The 15,222-nt window shown below is 31.8% G+C and overlaps 1 protein-coding gene across 11 annotated transcripts; it reads right to left on the bottom strand.

Annotated features, from left to right (window-relative positions):
* Positions 1-2,613: 2,613 nt before the first annotated feature.
* On the bottom strand, positions 2,614-9,177 carry LOC130944696 (disease resistance protein RPV1-like). 11 transcript variants are annotated; one of them, XR_009072143.1, is made up of 8 exons: positions 8,641-9,177; positions 7,344-8,451; positions 6,941-7,246; positions 4,586-4,662; positions 4,138-4,211; positions 3,928-4,056; positions 3,654-3,823; positions 2,614-3,401 (listed from the first exon to the last, which is right to left on the bottom strand). XR_009072143.1 is itself a non-coding variant. In XM_057873159.1 (4 exons), exons 1-3 carry the CDS (start codon positions 9,099-9,101, stop codon positions 6,953-6,955), a joined length of 1,863 nt encoding a protein of 620 aa, XP_057729142.1. In that variant the 5' UTR covers positions 9,102-9,177; the 3' UTR covers positions 6,350-6,609; positions 6,941-6,952. The 11 variants fall into 11 exon arrangements, 1 of the variants encoding a protein (XP_057729142.1); XR_009072142.1 differs by having other exon boundaries at positions 2,614-3,398; XR_009072144.1 differs by having other exon boundaries at positions 2,614-2,829.
* Positions 9,178-15,222: the final 6,045 nt, after the last annotated feature.

The raw sequence follows: 15,222 nt of genomic DNA, 5'->3' as shown, positions 1-15,222 counted from the left end.
TCTATTCTTCTCTACTGATGATGATTCCATTAATGGCCGCGGCTTCCTCTGCCTTCTTATTTGTTGTATAAATAGTGTTTTCCCTAATTAAACATTGAATATGCAAAGTAACGTTAAAATAATTAAATAAGACTTTAAATCAATATTTATAAGTTAAGTTTGTGGAAGACTTTGCCGCAGTGCGGTACTAATCAATAATATAAAATTAAACAATATAATAAATAACTCCAAGTGACAATAGTTTTAGAATTTTATTTAAACCTTAAAAATTTTATTTTGGAATTACTATAACCTCTCAATGTTATTTTATGATTATTTTATGTGTTTAATTTTGATGCATTGTCAGTATTAAACGTTTACACAGTTATACAAATGATTATTTACGTAACCAATGTAAAAAATAATTATTTTTATTGATGTGATATTATGTAATTAAATGTCAGTGTATCAAAATTAAATTCTTATTTTATTTAGTATTTAAAATTTGAGATATAATCTCTAGCTTTTTATAGATAAAGAAAATTATAAAGTCGTTGATATATATCCAAAATGATTCAGCTATATATTTATTAGTTCTCCTATATGCTACATTTTGTCGAAATTATTCATAATCTTCAATTCACCAATAGTAAGTCTTCTTGCTCGTATAAAATATTTTACAAAAATATTATTTGTATATTAAGATTAGCCACTAATATTAGTTTCTAATATATTTGTGTATAAATATATGTGTGATTTAATTTATTTTCAACATGTATTTATATTCGAATATGTATTTTATACTAATAGCTAATTTTAATGGCTGATTTTAATATACACGTAGCATAGTCTAATATTTTAACATAAGAAAATTTTCAAATCACTTTATGTAGTCTAATAGATATTTTCATACACTAAATAATTATTTTTATTTGTATACTATTCAATTTTACTATTAAAAGATCATTTTCATTTGCCATACTTCCTCTAGTGAACTCTAAAGCTTTTCAAGTAATTGAGTGTCAACAAGGTGATGTCAAGCTAAAAAGAGAATAATATTGAACATGAAAAATTTGAACTAAGATCTACTCAACTTTAGCATCAACTTCATTCAAATAAACCTGATATACTAATATCATCTATTTTTATAAAAACACAAAGAATAGCGGTAGAGAAATATTAGAGTTGTCTAACTTTAACTAATATATAATTATTAATTAGATCTTTGACTTTTAATAAAATTATATCAATTAAAAATTTAATAGAAGGTGTTTATTTTTCTAAGATATTTTGTTTTGTTTTAGTTATGTACATAATCTGTTATATTGTATTTTCTGAGGTTTATTTTCACAACTAACAATAACTAACCTAATTCATTTCTAACATTTTTTGATATTTCAAATAAAATCTTTTTTTTTTATCGAAGGTGTTGGAAAGCTTAAGACCTTAGAGTCAGAGTTAAAATTTGGATTTCATTTAGTTGTTTATCTATTTTTTTTCTTTTGGCAAAGCTGGTCCTTATGTAGTAAACTATAATATTATTCATTAGATATCTTAAGATCTGAGCTTATGATGACAATAGTAAAACGCCATAGATTATTGGTAATCATGGTCTACAATGAAATAATTGAAAACCAAAGACTAAAACATATATAGTGAAAAGATAATTTGAATAATTCTATTAATCCTGTTATTTAGTTGACATTCCTATTTCATACTGCAGTTTCACAGAATTAGTGCAAACATGCGGAATTTAATTTACTATGTGCATAATTTAGGTTCAGCTTTGCATAAACACAATTAAAATAAAAATAAACTGAATTAAAATAAAAATAAAATTGCAAAATTCAAGTGCAAGATTATACAAATATAATTAAAATCAAAATAAAATGGCAAAATTTATGCGTATAATTTCACAAATATAACTAAAATTAAAATAAAATCACTTCATAAAGTCAGAATTATCTAAAAAAATTTATATTCTTTCTGGATTAGGATTTTTATATTTAACACGATTATGACCCACATCAACTACATTTGTAAAAACACACGTATTGAAATTGTGACTCTTCGCGCTTCTTGCATGGTCTTCCTAGAGGACGAGTTGTTCTTGGACGAGGCATGGGAAATGTCTGTTACGTGTTCCTGAAGGAGGTATTGAGTCTCTTTCAGAAAAGTTGAGACTTTTTGAATGGAATGCGTGCCCTTTGAAATCTTTGCCATCATCTTTTTATGCTGAAAACCTTGTTAAAATTATGATAATGGATAGCGGGTTGGAAAAGCTTGGGAATGGTATCCAGGTATGTAAATTTTTTTCACTTTAACTGCTCTCGTTAATCTTTTACTCATTCCTTTTAATTTTATTTGGCACTTTTAAGATAATAAAATGAAGAAGACTACTTACGTAAAAATATTTTTATGTAAAAATAATATTTGAAAACAGTTGAATAATTTCACATATTTAATATAATATATATTAATATTTTAATATAAATAGATAATTACCTAAAAAATAGTCATATTACATATATACAAAAGATCATAATATCAGACATCAAGTATCATATAGGATACATAATTAGTGTTGATGAAAAAGTTAGATTATATTTTTATAAAAGTATTTAATTATTCTGACATGAAAAGTTTGATTATTCAACATCTAACATCTTATCTATAGTATTCAAATATCATCATGTGAGTAGTTGCAGAAAACGAATCACAAAACAATAAAGGAAGTATATCTTCAAGGATCTAGGAAGCTAATGGAGGTGCCAGAAGATTTGTGGAGAGCCTCAAAGCTTCAAGTATTACACATTTCTGAGTGTGTGAGTCTGCGTCAAGTTCCCCCATCTGTTGCATCATGACACAATATGGTTGACCTCTTTGAAAACGGATGCTATGGACTTGGCAGTTTCCAACACTACGTCCATCTAGAATCTCTCAAATTGAATTCATATACACATGCTTTGTATTTATTTTCTCTAACTCTTTAAAAAGTAAGATGTCTAGTTCAATATCTTTGATTTGGACAACCAAAGTGAGTGTGTGCCTCTGAAACTGAGCAACATCATACGTAATTTCAGAGAAGTAGCTAGTAATTGCTAGCTTAATGCAGTGAAATGAATGACTGATGATGAATGCAATTCTTGAGTGGCGATCAAGTATCATACTGAAATGTTTTATAGTCTACTTTATTTATTTAACCAAACCTCAAACATACAATCATATGCTATCCTCAAACGAAAAAGGTAACCCTTTCAGAAATAAAACTAATCACATTGTTCTCAAATTAGTTTTTCCTTATCACGCTATTATCTTCACAAGGACAAAGAATAGGAGCACGAGCAGGGCAATATCTAATGATGATGCTTTAGCAGAAGTTCTAGCTTCATTGCAGTTTTTCTAGGTGCTCTTTTCCTCTTCTTTCACAAAATTCATCATAAGAAGTTAGAAGAGAAGTTACAAAGTTAGTAGAATGTATGATCACATTACAATTCAAGAAATTCCAATTAATTATGGAGGTACACAACACAATTTTATCAATTTCATGATAGATATGAACAACTTTTAATAGTACTAGAAATAATAAAATCATTGGCGTAACACGGTTCTATACAAACAGTTTAAAAACTTTCGAGAGAAAGAAAGTTAAGGAATAAGTCAATTTTTCTTACTTCTACAGTGTCGGAAGCTATTAATCTACTGACAGTAGTGCCACCAAAAGCCTCTCCATCAAAAACCTCTCCATCAGAATCAGCCAATGTGATGCACAGATAATACTCTGCAGAACCATCCTCTTTTTAAACCCCCAATGTCCAGACAGAGACAGAATCTAAAAGTGTCCCTGCATGCAGATGATAGAAAAGCATGCAAGTAAATGGAATATAAGAAGAACATGAAAGAATGACACACATGAACAAGTGCATATAAGTGATTGTTTGTTTGTACATCATATATATAAAACATATCTGAGCTTGGTTTGCCAATTGCGGCTTTTGATATATGACCAGAGACTGAAATTATATAGCTAGACTGATCGCTTGCTTCCCAAACCTCAAGTAGCTTCGCAACCACATCCTGCACCAAATTTAAAGAGGGACTAATTCTTGGTTCATAATTAACTAGTAAAATATAATAGAAAAGTTTATATGATGATACCTGTCCAGGATTCACAATCAACTCAAAAAGGACAGGCCTTCCCAAACGTTCCAAACCTTCCACTTTAAGGCCATCTTCAGAATATGTTAAAAAAAGAAAGAGATTTATCATAAAGGTAAAGATTGACATTATAAAGGCACATAAAACAAATAAAAAGAAATTGTTTTGAACTCATAATAATGAATCCAAACCATATTAGTTCACCATAAAATTGAATCATTAATGTAATAAGTAGCAAGAACTGAAAAAGAAAAAAAAAGAACATAATAGATAGACATTATCCCATACAAAAATTCTTACACACTCAGGAAAGAAAAAACTTGAAACAAGAAAATTTTCATTGATTATCTACATCTAATTCTTTTGAAAATTGAAATGGTAAAAAGAATTTATTTCCTCATTCATGTATGAATATTCCTCACAAATAAAACAAAAAGATGAAACTGACCAATTTTGGGTAATTGGGTTCTTGGCATCTTGGCAGAAGATGAAGACCTCTCGATTCTCTTCCTTGCTTCTTCTTCTCTGCACAAGGTTAGAAGAAAGGTTAGTTTTGAATACTACGCTCTTCAAGTTTTCTAATTCCAGAGGGAAATTTATAGAGGAATTGGAATGGTTTATATATATATATGTTATTTTATTTTATTTTCATTGAATCCGTTTAGATTATTTCGGATTTTATTCAGATTAAAATTTTGATTTTTAAATTTAGTTTTAAACAAATTGATTTTAAAGATATTTGAATTTGTATTTTAAATATTAAAAAAAAGAATGTACCAAACATTCCATCATCATTCATCACAAAGAAGGAAGCCATGTCTAGCACTACAGCTGGTCAAGTCATCAAGTGCAGAGGTACTACTACTTAACCATGTTATGTTTCTTTTTCTCTTTTTCTTCAATGCATTGATGAAATGATTATTGCGTTCATAGCTGCGGTTGCATGGGAAGAAGGGAAGCCAGTGGCCATAGAAGAAGTAGAGGTAGCACCACCAGAGGCTGGTGAAGTTCGCTTGAAGATTCTCTACACTAGTAGTCTTTGTCATTCTGATCTTTACTTCTGGAACAGCAAGGTATGCTTTACTCTCTTCTTCACTTCATCATTAATATTCAAGGAAGTTGTTCTTGTTCTTCTATACCACATTCATTCTCATTGTCATCATCCATGTGTGTCACCACAACCCCTTGTTTGAACACATCGGAGGCATAAATCGGGTGGACACCACACTGTCTTATGTCCCTTGTGCAAATATTGCCTCCAATAATGGAGAATTGAAATGAAACCTTCAACTTACATACATTTTCTTTCATTTCTCTCACTATATCAATGCAGCATTCCCCCACATACCACAAAAACACATTGTCAATAACACCGACCCTCGGACTTGGGTTCCACCAGCTGCTATACTCCACACTTTCAATGCAATACTTACATCCCAAGATTCCTGAACTGCCCTTTTTAGGAACAACAACACATAAGATGAAACCCAAAAACCTGTCATTCGAAGCACGATGAGGAAGGACAAGTTCAATAGTCATCATGGTTTCTTTGTTTCTACTTCTATGAGTGAACCAACTTGGAACTTGTTTTCCAGGCAAACAAAACTGAACCCTGTGATGATATTGATATTCTCTTCCATCCTCGTTCTCAATCTCGTTCTCTCGCAAGCAACCCTGAACCTTGTAGTGATAGTGTGGATTAACAAGTAATGCTCTTCTATCATCGTCCTCGTTCTCTTTTATTGCTGCTAGACAAGTATTCGCTGCTCTCTTTATTCTCATACAAGCATCTTCCATAATCCCTTTCTTTGTAAGATGGTCTAACTTTATGCAGTTGGCAAAAGCAAAGATTTCGGTCTCAATCTGCTCGTCGGAGTAGGCAAATGTAGATGGAGTAGTAGTCTCTAATGAGGTGCAGTCACTAACATCTAATTCTGTAATAGAAGATGGAAGCTCCGGCAAGGACTGAAGCATCTGACAACCCCTCAAGTTGAGTGATTTCAGCAGTGACAAATGCTTGATGCTTTCGGGCAAGCAAGTTATGTAGCTCCGACAAAGTGACAAGTACTTCAATGATGAGAGCATGCCTATGTTGTGTGGCAGCAGAGAAAGATTACAACAATCAACCAAACTTATATTTTCAAGTGCCATTGCGGCTGTGGCTTTGGCTGGCAATGTGTCACTGTCAGTGGACAATAATAATGAGAACTCTCTGAGATTTATGCAGCTGTCAAGGAAGAGTATTTTGAGAGATTCTAGATAGATGCAGTGATGGAAACTGCCAAGTTCGTAACATCTACTTAAGTTGAGCTCAAGTAGATTGTGGCATGATGCAATAGATGAGGGAACTTGGCGCAGACTCACACACTCAGAAATGTTTAATACTTGAAGCTTTAAGGCTCTAGATAAATCCGGCAGCTCCATTAGCTTCCTAGATCCTTGAAGATATACTTCCTTTAAATTTACAATATTCTGAAAATACGTATCATATAGTTGGTTAGTAGCTAAAATTTTAATGTTTTGTGATTCGTCTTCTGCAATTACTCACATGATGATAGGTGATGTCTAATATTATGATCTTTTGTATATATTGTTTAGGTAATTATCTACTTATATTAAAATATTAACATATATTATATTAAATATGTCAAATTATTCAACTATTATCAAATATTATTTTCACATAAAAATATTTTTACGTAAGTAGTCATCTTCGTTTTATTATTATAACATTGCCAAATAAAATTAAAAGGAAAGAGTAAAAGATTAACCAGAACATTTAAAGTGGAAAAAATTTACATACCTGGACATCATCTCAAAGCTTTTCTAACCCGCTATCCATCATCATAAGTTTAACAAGGTTTTCAGCACAAAAAGATGATGGCAAAGATTTCAAAGGGCACGCATTCCATTCCAAAAGTCTCAACTCGTCTGAAAGAGATTCAATACCTTGAGGAACACGCAACAGACATTCCCCATGCCTCGTCCAAGAACAACTGATTCTCAAAAACTTCAACTTGTACATTCTTGCAAATGCCCGGGGATGCAAACTCAAATACATGTCAATGTTTTTCATGTCGAATGTTATGCTTTCAACAGTTTCAGTTCCCTACACATATATCAAGAGAATATAAAAATTTCGCAGAAAAGAGTGCCACATTCATTTGATAATATATAGTAGGATGCAGGACTAATACACTACTTACCCTGTTATATTTCAATACTTCATAGATGTCAACGGGATCCCATAATCTACTACGATTTCCAGGATTACTCGGAGATTCTTCGCGAACTACTTCGCGGCCCATGTCACGAATCAAATCATGCATTGCCATACTTTTTGGTGCAATGGAAATAAGAGCTTTATCATGAAGATTTCTCAACCCAATGGCTGTTGAATATCCACAAGAATCAAGTAGACATTTTATCTGTTCTGCATTATCTGTTTCAAAGAAACATGCAATGTATAAAAAAATATTTTGATCATGACGATCCAAGTCATTGTAACTCACTCTCAATATATTCTGAATTTTGACATGAGGAATTTTCTCAAGTTTAGACAGTTGACTTTCCCACTCTTCTTTGCTTCTTCCATAAAGAGAGGAGCCCAAAACTTTCAAAGCCAATGGAATGCCATTAGCATAAGTAACCAGCTTCATGGCCAGCTCAGCATGATCTTGGTCTCTTTCAATGTCATAGTTTTGTTTGAAGGCATTCAAATTAAAAAGCTTGAGAGATTCATCGTCATTCAATGGCTTAACCTCATGTATGTGATCAACTTGTTTAACAAGTAATACATGCTTATCCCTAGTTGTTACTATAATTCTAGTAGTTGGTCCAAACCATTCAAACCCTCTTCCACATAAATCTTCCAATTGGTCTGGATCATTGACATCATCAAGAACAAGAAGAATTGCCTTTCGACTAAGTCTTCTTTTGGCAAAATTGGTTATTCCATCAGGCATGATGAAAGGGACTACATCTTTTTCCTCTAGTAGTTTAGAAAGAAGCTCTTTCTTCAAATGAGTCATGCCATATCTCTGAACTCTCTCCCTTACATTCTCCAAAAAGCATACACCTTGAAATTCATATTGCAATCTGTTGAAAATATTACTAGCTAGGGTTGTCTTACCAATACCGCCCATGCCCCAAAGTCCGACAACAAGAACAGCTTTCGATTCCCTGCACAATACTGATTCTAGCTCTGCAATTGGTTCATGAATTCCAACAAATTCTTTTGGATCACATTGGTATGCTTGGTTCAACCTTTGCAACACACGTTTCACAATTTCTTCAATGAATTCAGCATCATTCCTGTGCATCCAATAATTACGATCATGATCTAAACTATGAAGATATATGCATGTTTAATTTTATATAAAGCACTTTTATATTGACAGTGTGAATAGTCACTAAAAAGAATAAATATGGTTAAATTGATTATAAAAAAGTTTACGCTTCATCAAAATTGAACTTTTAAGAGAAATGAAGAAAGGAACTGACCCAAAATTTGATGAATGTAATCCTGACAAATTGGCAGCTTGGTTTAGAGCTTGTCTCCAGATTTGAACCTTGTCCTGTGATGAAGTTTTCTCGTGATTAGCAAATGCATCCTGATAACTTCCCTTTTGATGGCGTACCCAAGATGGATCCACTTCATAGAAAACAGGTATTGCGATTTGACCATTTTGTTTTCTGCATTTCATTATTGTCACAAGTTCATCCAAGCACCATCTGGAAGAAGCATAGTCTTGGGAGAATATGATCAAAGAGATTTGAGATTGTTCAATGGCTGTAAGGAGTGAGTGTGATATTTCAGTTCCTTCCCTCAGCATGTAATCTACATATGTTTCAATTTGCTTTTGATTGAAAGCCTTAACCAAATGGCTAAGAATACCGCGCCGAGTGTCTGTGCCTCTGAAACTCAAGAACACATCATAAGTAATGGAAGGAGAAGAAGCCATTTTAGTTTCTTCTGCAATTCAACTGATAATAATAGTGTTAACTTATCAAGTGAAGGGTGCACTGAATAATAATGGTAATTGGATGCTGCAATAATTTTTTAGTTGAACAAGTATCGTATCGTACTAAATCTAAACGCTGTTTCTCATTATGATGAGTACCCCACCATGTGGAAAATATCTAGCAAATAGTTTTTATATGTTGTATCTTTTTGTGATTTGTGTGTGGACAAATACTCAGAGAGAGAATAGTGAAAAGGATTGGCATCATTGATCATCCTATTCATTGGAAAATTGCTATCACTACTCATCTTGTCATTGAAAGAAGTCTATGTCGCTCAATTTTTAGAGATTCTGTTCCCACTTATATAATTAAGCTCATGTACGATGTACCCCTTAATTTTACCAGATTGAATTATCACTCTCCTCCTCCTGTACATAATCAAATGAGTTGGACTAATTATCATCTTATAAACTTTTCACTCTTCTTTGCTTTCTTCAAGATGGGACTAATTTGATATTCTCAAACTTGCAACATTAACACATGGGTGTTATTACTAGTTAGCTGAGAAAGAAATGTAACATGGCTAAGTAGCAGTACCTCTGCACTTGATGACTTGACCAGCTGTAGTTCTAGACATGGCTTCCTTCTTTGTGATGAAACATTAGCTAATGTACAATTATTAATTAGATCTTTAACTTGTAATAAAATTATATCAATTAAAAATTTATGTGAATTCTATTATGCCCTCTCTAAAATAAAGGGTAAATTATTCCTTGTGACATATACTGTGATTATTGATAAATTATCTTTCAACCAGAGTTTCAAAGTTCGAATAAGATCGTCAAATCTAATTGCTATCTCTAATACAATCGCTAGAAAATCCTAAAAACGAGAGAACTAAAAAAATTGATAAAGATTTGTGATATATTAGTTAAAAATGATGGTAATTGATGCGTGAAAGAAGACATCAAAATTTTTTATTTTTTATTTTTTTCTTTAATTGTTCTTAAATTATTTTTCAATCATTATTCAAATAATAAAAATCTTAAAATGGTAATTATTAACTCATTGTTTTTATGACTAACTAATATTTTAATTTGTGTTTGTTATATAGTTATACAAGGCTATGAGAGTTGGTTATCTGAAGAGGAATATCATTGTTGCTTTGATTGAATTTTAAGAAAAATACTAGGAAAAAAATCTTAGGAAGGAGAGAGCTGAAAAATTAATAGATATGCTCGTTGAAATGGGAGATTGAAAGCATATGAACAAGTTCAAAACCCTAACCTAATTGATTGGAAATGGTAATTGGATTCGAGAGGAATTATGGTTTTAAAATTGGAGAAGAAGAGGTGTATGTATTTGGTGGGAATTATGAAAATGACACTACTATCAAGTTTCAAGAGAAACATCGCGTCAATTGAAAAGAAAAGAGAAGATAACGTAAATCTTGGAGCTCTGGTAGAAGAATAATTTATGAATAATCACTATAAATATCACAAGGGATAATTTACCCTTTATTTTAGAAAAGATAGAGTAAAATTCACCAAAAATTTAATAGAAGGTGTTTATTTTTCTAAGAGATTTGGTTTTGTTTTACTAATGTCAATAATCTGCTGCATTGTAATTTCTGAGAGGTTTATTTTCACAATTAACAATAACCTAATTCATTTCTAACATTTTCTTTGATATTCCAAATAAAATCTTTTTTTTTAATCGAAGGTGTTGGAAAGCTTAAGACCTTACACTCTTACAAATCAGTTAAAATTTGGATTTCATTTAGTTGTTTATCTATTTTTTTTTCCGTTTGGCAAATGTGGTCCTTATGTAGTGTAAGATCTGAGCTTATGATGACAATAGTAAAACGGCATAGATTATTGGTAATCATGGTCTATAATAAAATAATTGAAAATCAAAGAGTAAAACATACACAGTGAAAAGATAATTTGAATAACTCTATTAACCCTGTTATTTAGTTGACATTCCTATTTCATATTGCAGTTTCACAGAATTAGTGCAGATATGCAGAATTTAATTTACTATGTGCATAATTTAGGTGCAGCTTTGCATAAACACAATTAAAATAAAAATAAACAGAATTAAAATAAAAATAAAATTGCAAAATTCAAGTGCAAGATTATATAAATATAATTAAAATCAAAGTAAAATGACAAAATTCAAGCGTATGATTTCACAAATACAAGTAAAATTAAAATAGAATCACTTCATAAAGCCAGAATTATCTAAAAAAAACTTATATTCTTTCTGGATTAAGATTTTTATATTTAACACGATTATGTCCATTTTGATCACATCGACTATGTAACATCCTAACTATCAAAATCACTCTTCCGGCTGCGTCACTCTTATAACTCGAGTATTATGATGACTCTTAAAATATTTAGTGCTAAAACATGAGTCTGTTTAAAATTGAAACCGAATATTCCAAACATACATTTGTACGTTACAATACAGATTACAATACTTACAAATAATACATATATATATACATCATACTAATATACAAACTTCACATATTAAAACTCCTATCCCTCTTGCAAAAACTGCTAGAAATAAAGGTGAGAGAAAAATAAAAACTAAGATAATACAAAATATTGTCGAATAAACAGAAAATGAATATAACTCTTCTGAAGTTTCGTCGCCCATATCCTGAAAAGGAAAAAACCTGTAGGGGAGTGAGAGCATCGTTCTCAAAAAGATTCTCACTATAGGGTTACAGAATTGTTATAATAAGATACAAAAATAAATGAGTCATGCCATATTTCAGAACTCTCTCTCTTACATTCTCCAAAAAGCATACACCTTGAAATTCATATTGCATTCTGTTGAAAATATTATTAGCTAGAGTTGTCTTACCAATACCGCCCATGCCCCAAAGTCCGACAATAAGAACAGCTTTCGATTCCCTGCACAATACTAATTCTAGCTCTACAATTGGTTCATGAATTCCAACAAATTCTTTTGGATCACATTGGTATTCTTGGTTCAACCTTTGCAACACATATTTCACAATTTCTTCAATGAATTCAGCATCATTCCTGTGCATCCAATAATTATGATTATGATCTAAACTATGAAGATATATGCATGTTTAATTTTATATAAAGCACTTTATATTGACAGTGTGAATAATCACTAAAAAAATACTTATATTTCTATTAATTTACTTGATTTTGGTAGACTTCGATTCATTTTGAGTATTGATTTAAAATATTGCGATGATGAAAATTGCCTTGCATCTTGCCTCTTCACCTAACACTTATCTTTTGAATTAACTTCAATATCTTGGCCTGTGTCGCAAATTTAACTTGGAGTGGATAAAGGTTATAGTTTGCTCATTTCAAATGCCATGTTACATTCCACAGTAGCCACAAGTACTAAGGGGTAGTTCTCCTTTAAAAAGTTCGTCAATAGCATTAAAATATAAATTAACTTATTGCCTTTATACAATCAAAGTTAGTAACATATTTAGCGTTTAGTAGCATATCATGGTTTTATATAATCAAAATTCACTCAACAAACACTCCAGTTAGTAACGTAATTGTTGTTCAATCAAAATATTTTATTTTCTATTTTCATTAGAACTAACTACTATATATCAAATGAGTGCATAGTTCGGGCGAAGCATAAGAAATACCTTACCAAATTGTATATAAAATTATAATGGTTTTCAGTGGCTAAGAGAATGGGGTTGAATCTTAGCCCTTTTTTGCTTAGTTACACTTGCTGGTTTGAGGAAATTTTTTTATTTTTGTCTTATCTCTAGCCACGAGACTTTTATTTTTTTTGTCTCGTCACTTGGCACGAGATATTTTTCGGTTTTAGCTCCTATGCAGTAGAAACAGAAATGGAGTAGAAGAGAGAGAATATTACACCCAGATATATCATGGTTCAGCTGCTAAGTGCAGTGCAGCCTACATCCAGTCTCCATCACAACAATGATGGAATTTCACTATAATCTTCTTGATTACAGACTGTAAAGTGCTAACCCAACTTACAAGGAGATTCCTACAGAATCATGAAATACAACACAGATGTACAAAGGAACTTTAAGGACATCTATGACTTTTTCTTTTAATTTTGCACTCTCTGCCTTTTTTCGCTCTATGGCTTTTTCATACAAACCTCACTGTTTGCCTTTTTATCCATGAGACTCAAGACATGACAAAATTAAATAGAAAAATACAAAATAGAATACATTGAAGGAGAAGAAAATCTGTAAGCTTAGATAGCTCTGAGAATCCTGTGCCTTGCACTCTCACTGCTTACTTCTAACTCCTTGAATCAAACCGTGGCTGTTCACCCTTACTTATAGGGAGAAGCCTCCAAGGTTGAAACCAAAACAAACCAAGCTTAACTTCTTTTCCTTCACACATGACCAGTTCGGCCAGAGAGAGAGAAGAGGTAACCCATGCAAAACCCAACATGCAAATACCTCTAGTTCTTCCTTGGTCATCAGTCTTCATCAATTCGAGCGCTCCATCCTTGGCTTGCTCCCCAAGATGAATTTCTGGCCCTTGATGCTTCATGATGATGATGGCTTCATCTGCTCTAATCTCTACCTCTTCCATCACGTAGCCACCCTAGCTACTTCCTATGGTGGTTGAGCAGAATCAGAGACAAGCCATCCCTCCAAGGATCTTCACCTTGCTGGCCGAAATCTTCTTCAACCATTTTTGATATGGAGAAGCTAAGATCTCATCACAAAATCTTACCATAAGTGATAAGAATCTCAGCCATTTTATGTTTTCTTGCCATCATATGAAATGGTCTTTTGGCGTGCATCTCCTTCTCTTTTTCTTCGGTGTGTAGCCATAGCCTCCATGCTTTCTCTGTGTTGATATGACCGAAGGAGAAGAAAAAAAAATGAGAGAGAAGAAAGAAAAGCACTTAAATGATCTTGATAAATTAAAAAAGTGATTTGCTTTTACTTCCCTTTACTTTAGGTAGCGTGCCTCATTAAGGCAAACCATCAAATCAATGACAATCTCTCTCATAGTTCCAATGCATTTATTAACTTCACTCTAATGAAATTTGAATTTCATTACTTGGTGAAGCTTGAGATCCGTTGGAAGCAATGAAGCAAAACGATTTGCTTTCTTTCTCAACAAGATTCGGACCAAGCATTAGATCACTTAGCAAAGATTATAATTGGGTTTGTAACCACAAGCATTAAGTCTGGCCCAACACAAGAATAACAATTCAGCCACATTTTGTTGATTATTTTTTGAACCAATGCTAATAAAAAATTTACACTTGGGCTTGCAACATTTATATTTTATTTTCGGTCCAGTAGCAAATCTGCAAACACAAAATTATTAATTAAGCAAGTATGAATTAAGATCAAATTAATAATTTTGTAATTAATTGTTTTTAATAATGTTTGTTCATCATCAAATTAAATTGGAGTTTTTCAAACTCATCAATCTCTCCCTTGATGACAAACATTATTAAAAATTGAAATGGAAAGAAATTAAAGATTAGAGTATAGAATACTCCCTTTGGATATTTGAATTTCTCCCCCTTTCCAATTGTCACATGGCTCCCCCTTAATATATGCTATTTTTACCAAAGGAAGCTCTTTCCTGTAACAAATTTTTATCAAGCTTAAAGCAACAATGTTATTCAACATATTAATTTTGAAATGTTGAATGCTTGATTTATGAGCAGAGTTGAATGATAATCAAAACTCATTTGTTATCAATAATTGATTTTCTGCTCAAACACACAACATAATCAACCAAAAAATATCTTTAAAAATAAATTATTGTTTAAAAATATTGTCCAATCAAATCAGAGCAACATACTTATGGTAAGAAAATATTTTTAATCACGGCATGATCACAACAATTTTTAACATTTATTTTCATACCCAATGCTTAAAAGAACAGCCAAAAATAAAGTATTCAGCAAGCATGTTTACCAAGATGAATCAGAATATTCCTATTCCAATAGTAGCAAGCATATTCATCAAGATATATCCATTGCTTCAACACAAGAATGCATGTTAACAACCAGGCAGCCACATTATTAAAACAAATGCATCACAAGCATTATATCAATGAAACATAATCATCAAAAACACAATGTTTATAACAA

This window comes from Arachis stenosperma, chromosome 8 (assembly GCF_014773155.1).
Source record: "Arachis stenosperma cultivar V10309 chromosome 8, arast.V10309.gnm1.PFL2, whole genome shotgun sequence".
Classification (NCBI taxonomy): domain Eukaryota; kingdom Viridiplantae; phylum Streptophyta; class Magnoliopsida; order Fabales; family Fabaceae; genus Arachis; species Arachis stenosperma.
The sequence above is the reverse complement of the archived record's forward strand: the minus strand, read 5'-3'. Positions and strand labels throughout refer to the sequence as shown.

Bases quoted from the DNA above. Each gene is read 5' to 3' on its own strand.
- LOC130944696 (XM_057873159.1), bottom strand. From the start codon at position 9,101: ATGGCTTCTTCTCCTTCCATTACTTATGATGTGTTCTTGAGTTTCAGA. The intron at 8,452-8,640 runs GTCAGTTCCTTT...TTGGATGCACAG, and splicing joins TTACATTCATCAAATTTTGG to GAATGATGCTGAATTCATTG. The intron at 7,247-7,343 runs GTAAGTAGTGTA...ATATATGTGTAG, and splicing joins AAGTATTGAAATATAACAGG to GGAACTGAAACTGTTGAAAG.